Source organism: Papilio polytes, unplaced genomic scaffold (genome assembly GCF_000836215.1).
Source record: "Papilio polytes unplaced genomic scaffold, Ppol_1.0 DF823835.1, whole genome shotgun sequence".
Lineage (NCBI taxonomy): Eukaryota > Metazoa > Arthropoda > Insecta > Lepidoptera > Papilionidae > Papilio > Papilio polytes.
In genome coordinates, this window is record NW_013525369.1 from 621,881 (window position 1) to 630,815 (window position 8,935).

Below are 8,935 nucleotides of genomic sequence, written 5' to 3' on the forward strand. Positions count from 1 at the left end.
TCAGTAGCTTATAGCTATGGTATCGACTTAGCACTTGTTTCTTTAACAGTGGTAGAGGCCGCTTTAACATCCTTGCACGAATGGGCCCGTTCTCTTAGTGCAATACCACGACCACACAGAAGACAGGCGTGAAGTGGAAGCAATTCCGCGTTTCGTCTGATGAGTGTGATGCCGGAGGTCTAATTTTAATCCCTTTCCCTTTCCACCATTTTTTAAGAGGAAATGATGAGAAGGAAAGTTTGATTTAACGGTGGAGAAGATGCATAGGAAGGGGAAATGTCCTCTTTATGTACGACTCCTCCGTCAATGAAGGGTAGGCAACGCATCTGTAATTGCGGATATCTATGGGCAGCGGTCGCTTGCCATTTCGGTGTATTGATGTGGCCACTTGCACGCTTGCCTTCGTATATTACTAAAAAAGCACTCAGTGTAACGCAACCTTAATATTCATCAATGTTCATATATTAAGATGGTGTAATAATTTATTCAGACTCTCCACATTACTTATCTTAAACGATAAGGTTGGATGATAAATGAATAACAGTAGATATGTTCCCCGAAAATTAACGATTCTGGAAATATTACTCACTAGCAATCTGCCAAGTTTGCTAGGATACACAAGAATGTTGCTCAACAATAGAAGTTTACATTATTGAAGTTTTTACAAATGAAACAATCTTACATGTTACTAATATTATAAATGTGAAAGTTTAGATGGATGGATGTTTCTTAGATTTTGTATCCTAAACTGCTGAACGGATTTCGATGAAATTTCGCATAAATGTAGGGGATAGTCTGGAAGAACACATGGGCTATTTTTTTTTAATCTAACGCGGACGGAGTCGCGGGTCAAATATAATTTTCTTTATAGCACTCACATCAGTAGTTTTAAGCGTTTAAGGTATATGATTAACATTTTTGAAGTTTACGTCGCAACTAGTTTTTGTCCGCATCGAATTTAAGATATTGAAACATCTTAAAACATTAAGAAGGGAAAAAATTCTGGCAAGTGGATTTTACATACGTAAAAACAAACTTATATACGCACTAAAAATCTAATGACCACCGTTACAATGTCAAATGAAACTTAAAATGGTTTGCTAAAGGGTTAAAACAATTTTTACTTAAGAGCTTGTCTATTCTTACTTGCAAACATTTATAATATCTTAACTTATGCTGTCATTATTAAGTATCTAGAATGATATAATAAATCATTTCGTCACGTCACAAATGTTAGCCGTGGCGCCTGCGAGGGGAGACGAAAGACGAACAATAACAAAAACCGAATTGATTAATGATTCCCCTTCTATCCGCTGTTTGTATTGGCGATAATTTTCATGTGTGTTCACTCTCGTATTCCGTTGTTCATAGATTTGGTGTAAGGCTTCTTGAAGTTTTTGTGGATTTGTTTCGCTTGTGAGTAAACAACGATGATCGAAATACATGGGATTTAACCACGGTTTGGGTGGAAAAAAAACAAAAGAAAAAAAAAGTATACATACGAAAAGAACTCATTATTGTAATAAGGATTACGCAACCAAAAAAAAAGAAAAAAAAAAGATGTAAACTGTGCAAAAAAGAATACGGACCAAAAGTCCGTAGAAGTTAATGAATTTAAAAAAAAATAATGATTGGGTTGATTAACCTCTCAATGAGTCACGGTATTAGTGTTAAGGTAATTACTGTGCGAGTTTCGAATCCAAGACCTGTAGATTACAAGTCAAGTGATTAAACCTCTGAGCCAACGACGCTGATGCTCGTGTTTTGTATTTTTACATAATTACTAAACTAAATTAAACTATTATTATAAAAGTGAAAGTTTGTGTTAAGAAGCGTTAAGAAGAGTTAAGAAGCGAAAGTTTAGATGGATGGATGTTTGTTAGAGTTTGTAGCCTAAACTGCTGAACGGACGTGGATGAAATTTGGCACAGATGTAGAACATAGTCTGTAAGAACATATAGGATACGCGCTTTTGATTTTTTTAAATCCACGCGGACGGAGTCGTGGGCAAAATCTAGTTTTTATATAATTACTAAACTTCATAATCATGATGACACAAACACAGATCTCCCTCTCAATACGTTACACACTTTACAGTAGGAGAATTTTATCAGTTAAAACTTGCAACTTGGAGCAATTTCAAAGATCCTTTTCTATTAAGTTTCGTATAACGTGTAGATAAGAAATGCAAGTAGCGTAAAGTACGCTGGAGCGACTAACTGTCACATCTGGGGCCTTCCGCTCGCTAACTGCAGCGACGGATCTATCTCTCGATTGGACGGAAATGCAATACGCAAATAATTGGCGAATATATGTAAACTAAATGATCTTAGATAAATATATAAATACATGTCAAACAAAGTTTAGATAAAAAAAATAAAAAACTCATTATTGGACAAAAAAAAAATCATTTTCACAAAATTCATTGTAGCTCTGTCTCCTGAATTATGCAACTGTGTTTCAGGAGACAGGACCTTCTCTTATCCGTTATCAAATTTTATTAAAAGTTTGTTGCTATACTTCGCAAAAACACATAAGTTACTTGCTTGTTTTAGATGGATGGAGGTTTGTTGGTATTTGTAGCCTAAACGGCTGAACGGATTTTGATGAAATTTAGTAAAGATGTACTAGATGATAGTCTGGAAGAACACAGACGCTACACACTTTTTTTTTAATTACACGCGGACGGGGTTGTGGGCGAAAGCTAGCTAGTAACAAAATAATAATAATCAAAGTATACAAAAGTGTGGACACCTTTGACTAAACACAATAGTAGGGCGATTGTCGATTGTTTCGAAGCCCATTCAACTGTTTATTTGGACAACTTAAAATGTAGTAGAGTGCGCATATAACCTCATAGAAAAGAAACTAAACAGTTGTGCGATAGTTTAGTCTAAGGTGTGCGCCTTTACTATGTGTGAGGAAAAGTACAGTCGAGGACATTTTTTCCTAGCTATTTCATTAAAATTTAATTTGACTCTAACAATGAAAATTTTAAGCCGATATGTAGAGTTGGTGATCAACGAAATAATGAACTTAATGTGGGTTTGTTTCAACTTTTAAATTCCATATATTTGGTTACATAAACCGCTGAAGTTATTTCATTCTGACAAGGGTTGTTTAGAACATTTATTAGTTCAAACACAAACAGCGGTTTATAAAATGTAATATTACAATTGTGTTTCTGTTAGGTTAAAAGGTTTTACACATACGAAAAAAACAATTTAAAAGTTGGAAAATGTGATATATTAAGAAATGATTTTCAACATTCTTAGACCATTACACAGACATACGACAGACGACACTAGCGCTCTTTCGTGTCGGAGGCAAAGATCCACTTCGGGTCAATGCGCCAACGCAGTAAGTAAGTAGACCATTGTAATGCTCTAAGAATATTTAAAACATTGTTATATTTTCTATCATTTCACTCAGACGGAGCTTGGATTGATTACTAGAAACATTGGATAAAATGGCGAAAAGACCTTGATAAGGCCACACAAGACATACATTTAAGAAAAGTCTAGGTAAGTCGAATAGTATCCTTCTAGTTCCATAAATACTCGTAACGTTTTTTACTCGCCGCCTCTTAATTGAAGAATCAGTCATTCGGAAACCAGACGAAGGAAGACAAGAATAAGGAATTAAATTGGACGCAACGAATAGTGCTTGCTCGCCGATTGTAATTACGTGGAGACGAGGGAATTGCTCTCAGCAGGATTAACATTTAGATTCTCTTTCCGAACAGAAACCCACTTATGTGATTCATTCATTGCTGTTTTATAAAACTAAGCTTTGTGTTCTTTTCTTGAGTTTATTCAATTCTTAAATTACCTTGAAATATTTATAAAATTAAATGCTATCATTAATTTTTCTCATAACTCATGACTGATAATGTTTTAGACCTTAAGAGCTTGCGCACCCATGAAACTAACCTATCGTATAACTGTTTAGTCTCGCTTTGATTCCTAGCTTATATTGAAATGCAGATACTACTCGATTTTTAATTGTGCAACTAAACAGTTAAATTGGCTGCAAAACAATAGTTGTTCGATAGTTTAGTTTCAGGTCTTACACGCACTCACTTCGTTTGCACAGCCCTAGATCTTTGGGTCTTGACATCCTATACAAGATAAACAGCGTCATCTATCCTATGCCATCTCCAGCTAGTTGACTGCTTGGATGTTACAGGTTAACTTCCCTTGTAAATATATCAAGAAAAAAACTCACAATACCAATATAATCATTCGACGTAACGGCTCGTGCCAAGATTCCTGAGGGAGCCCTCGAGCTTAGTTACTCATAAACGAGGTTTAGGCTAAGCGCCATCTGCGCTCGGACACCACAAGTCCAGTGAATCTGTAAATGCCTCTTCAAGGCAAACACTGGCCATTCAGTCACAAAAAAATATAATTATTGAACAATGTCGCTGGCACAAAATAGTGTATGACTTCCAAGAAATTTATCATTTAATAGACTGCTTTATTGACTGAAGCAACAAAACGCAGCGAAGTGGAGTTATTTTATACGATCCATAAACAACGACGTAAATATTTACATCGGTGTTATCAACTGATTCTCTTATACTAGTAGTAAAGCCTGTCTAGCATTGCATGGGTGTCTGAGTTTGTGTCGGAGAATTTAATTCACTACCCACTTAAGATCGGGAATATACTTATGTATTATACGGAAACAAAACCTGATACCACTTTAATCACGTGAGAGTAATTGTGTACAATGTATAACAAAATGCTTAGGGAATAAGCGTCCTTGATGCTGCATTTTTTGGAACTTGAACACCTAAAAAGATCGTGATTGTACATTTTAATGTTTTTAAGAATAACGCCATCTATCGGTTGAAGCTCTGTAAAAATATTTTGTGTTTTTTACTGTGCACGTTCAAACCAACAGTACACTACGTTTTGTTATGTGTATAGTGAATATGTTCCTACACTTTATTGAGTACAGTAGCTAGTGGCTATAAAGATAAAGTTTATTATCTCTCTGAGACGTATTTATGTCTGTGGTCGCTTAAATCTCATTTCATTGTCTACTTCCAACTAAAATAATAGACGCTAAAATTTGTGAAAATGAAACAAAACAAACAGTTTTCACAATATTATTCATTCAAAATGGGCTGTTTATTATAAATCTATATCTATACTATTATAATAAAGCGTAAACACACACTTCTTTGTTACCTAAGATGTCAGCTATCACAGCATATTTTCGAATAATTATTTTTTTAATAAAAAGCCCTACACTTACGTCACGCTTTAGGCTATATATTTTCACGCCGTTAAACTTAGGGGTAAATATTTTGGATAAAAACCCTAATGTGGAAAGAAACCATAAGTTGCTGTCAACATCAAGGATGTAAGGTTGCTATGCTTTGTCATCGTCATGTCATTTTGACATTTGCAATTGATAATTTGACAAATGTGAACAATGAAATGAAATTTTTATATTTCATGCGGATGAAGTCGAACAGGAACAGCTAGTTTGATATAAAAGTAAATGTTGTTTATACAAGATGTTCTAGTTCTTTCATAGAACCTTATTTCGGGCAAAGAGATTCAAATATATAGAGGAGGTATAGATGACAATTTACTTGAAACCTTTTTACACATAAACGTCCCTATATCTGTCTATTGATAGATTCTCAAAACCACACGTCAATATAGTTAGTTGCCAATAGGTGCCATTAAATAATATTTAAATAAAATAATTGTGTAGTTATGTTTTATTTTGTGACACCGTTTAGTTTACTTTATAACAAAAATACAGATGTAGAATGATTCATTCCATGTCAATGAAAGGATACGAGGTGGCACTAAGCTTGAGAACTGATACAGTACCTTTCAGAGTAAGTACCAGTGAAAATATGTTCATTGCCTCGTCTATACATTATTTAAATGTCTATGTGTACAGGACTGCACCGGACTGCATACCAAAGTTAGAAATTGTAATTATCGTAAAATCGCTTTAAAAGTTATACGTACAAAGTGCAGTTTTCCATATCAGTTAACATTATAAAAACTTGATTAATCCCGGTTTAATTTTCCCCAGCGTTTCTTGCACATCCCCGGCTTCAAAAGAGTTATACTCCAGGTTTTATCGTCAGAATGAATCGAGGGGAGGTCTTAATTAAAATCTAGTTTAGTTTCAGTTAGTTCTGCTGTTAGCTAATAAAATATGTAACGAATTCATAATTAGCCGTGGATAACTAAGGTCGTATAAAACCTTGTTGACTTTTACATAAATCTTAATAATATGCGAATGTTTATATAGACGGATATTTGATAAAGTTTGCTGCAAAAACGGCTGAACATAATATTTAAATAAATATGCGTTGTCTAGCTTTAATTGGAGCAAGCATAGATAGAAGACATTTCCTCTTCATATGCTACCCCTCAGTCAAATCCTTCCCCTTCCCATACTTTATAAAAAAGGGTTGAAACAGAAAGACAACTAATACCTTCGACACGAAATAGATACTACAATATTACTACAAATTAAAGTTAGATATACAAGAATGTTTTGCAATAAAAGGTAACACTAATATGGAAATATTCCCCTGTGAGCGTTTACTATAAAAGAGGTTTCACACACTAAGTTAAAAGTTAGTAACAAGTAATATTCTGGTATTTTTATGAGAGAAAAGAGCAATATAGAGCAGTAGTGTCTCTTGACTCTACTTGTCTTTTTATGTCGCAACTCACTCGGAATCGCTCGAGCGCGTTGTAAGTACGCCAAGATTCTCTCAAACTAGGCCTGTCAAATAGTTATTTTTATGCCCGGCTTGTTTATTATGTAACTTCAAATAGACACATATTATAGTTTGTATAATTAAGATAGTGTAGTTTGATAAATAACGCATATGAAGTATAGATTTAAATTTGTATGAAAGCAAATGCCGTACTTAATAGACAGATATCGTAATGATTATGTATTTATTCATAAGTTATAATTATTAATCTATCGATTCCAACTTCAAATATAAAAATCGAAAATCGATAAGATTCATGGCTGATTTTACACAACTACCATCCCTACTAAATCTTCGCACGAATGGGCCGGCTCGCCCGGTGTAATACCACGACCACAGAAAATAGGCGTGACGTGGAAGCAATTCTGCGTTTCGTCTTATGAGTGTGGTGCCGGAAGCCTAATTTTAGTCCCTTTCCCTTTCCGCTCTTTTCTTAAGAGGAAAGAATGGGAAGGAAAAGTGGATTCGACTGTGGTGAAGACGCATAGGAAGGGGAATATAGTAAATACACACTTCTTTGTTGTCTAAGATGTCAGCAATTACAGCATATTTTTGGCTAATTCTTCTTTTTATAAAAAGACTTACGTCAGGCTATATATTTTCACGCCATTAAACTTAGGGGGTAAATATTTAGGATAAAAACCCTAATGTGGGAAAGAGACCATAAGTTGCTGCCAACATCAAGGAAGCAAGAAATGTCATGTCTTTTGTCATTTTTTATTGATAATTTGACAAACGTAAACAATTTTCTTAATTTCATGTGGATGAAGTGGCACGGGAACAGCTAGTTTTTACCTAAAACTTCAAGGAACCATTTTTTTTAATATATCACGTATAGATAAATTCAGCGCATTATTGGTCTCGATCACATCTTTAAGTGGCCCAGACGTGCGCTATTGTAGTTTTCCTTGGAATCTATATGAAGAGACTTTTCGAGAGTCCCTTATCTTTAACATGCTACTATATTGTATTTTATAATAAACAGAAGGAACCAGTAGACTAGTAATAATTCTGATTTCATTCAAAATTCGTATCCAAAGGAAGCAATTTTAAAATATACTATCTTTCGCCCTCGACTTTGGCCGAAATAGAAATATAGCCTATATTACTCACCGATAAATTACCTTTCTAACGGTGAAAGAATTTTTAAAATAGGCTCATAGTTTTTGAGTTACTACGATACATACAAAAATACAAATCTTTCCTCTTTATAACATTAGTATAGAAGTATAGATATAGATGAACAGCGCTATAAACAGTTTATCTAACTGATAACTTATCGATCTCTTAATATTTAAAATCAATTTATGTAAAGTATAGCCACTGTATGACTGTCTGTTAAATAATGAAATTATTTTACATTTTCTTACTATTTACTTACTTTCTCAATGTGGAAGGGATTAAATTTACAAGATGCAAATTAGCAACAGCCTTACAAAGGACAAAATTAATAGAGAAGACATTCCTTGGTAACTGTAAGTACAAATGTTCCCTTTTTATTTATTTAAATACAATCACGACATGTACATTATACTTGTATTTATTTAATTTATAGTTTTTGGTTTGTATAATAACTAGCTTTCGCCCGCGACTCCGTCCGCGCGGAATTAAAAAACAAAAGTGAGTAGCCCATGTGTTCTTCCAGACTATTCTTTACATCTATGTTAAATTACATCGAGATCTGTTCAGCCGTTTGGGCTACAAACTCTAACAAACATCTATCCACCCATCCATCTAAACTTTCACATTTATAACATTAGTAAGATAAGAAATATTCATATGATTAATAGTTTTTTCATAAAGAATGTGAGAAATTATGTTCTAACTAGCTTATGCCCACGTCTCCGTCCGTTTTATAAATACAAGAGTGAGCATTTGTACTCTTCCAAAACTTCGTCAAATTGCATCGCGATTCCCTTTTTTGACCGACCTCCCAAAAGACGAAGGTACTCAATTCGTCTGTATGTTTATGTCTGTATGTTGTGTGTTATTCTATTAAATGCAGGCAGCATCTGGCCGCTTAGTTAACACTTGATATAAAAAAAAAAAACTGAATCTAAAACTATGCTAAAATATTCCTTTACATTTATAAACGTGTTAAACTTGATAATACAGAACCTGTTTCTTATTTATCAGTTATTTTATCCTCGTAACTGTATTGTTTGTACC

The 8,935-nt window shown here is 34.1% G+C and overlaps 1 protein-coding gene across 1 annotated transcript in view; it reads left to right on the forward strand.

The window, feature by feature from the left end:
• The first annotated feature begins 8,111 nt into the window (after nucleotides 1-8,111).
• The window catches only part of LOC106103195 (lysozyme-like), a 6,763-nt gene continuing 5,939 nt past the window's right edge, over nucleotides 8,112-8,935 (forward strand). The window contains exon 1 of the mRNA XM_013282884.1: nucleotides 8,112-8,241. Coding sequence (XP_013138338.1) covers nucleotides 8,112-8,241 — 130 coding nt within the window. The remainder of the gene's footprint in view (nucleotides 8,242-8,935) is intronic.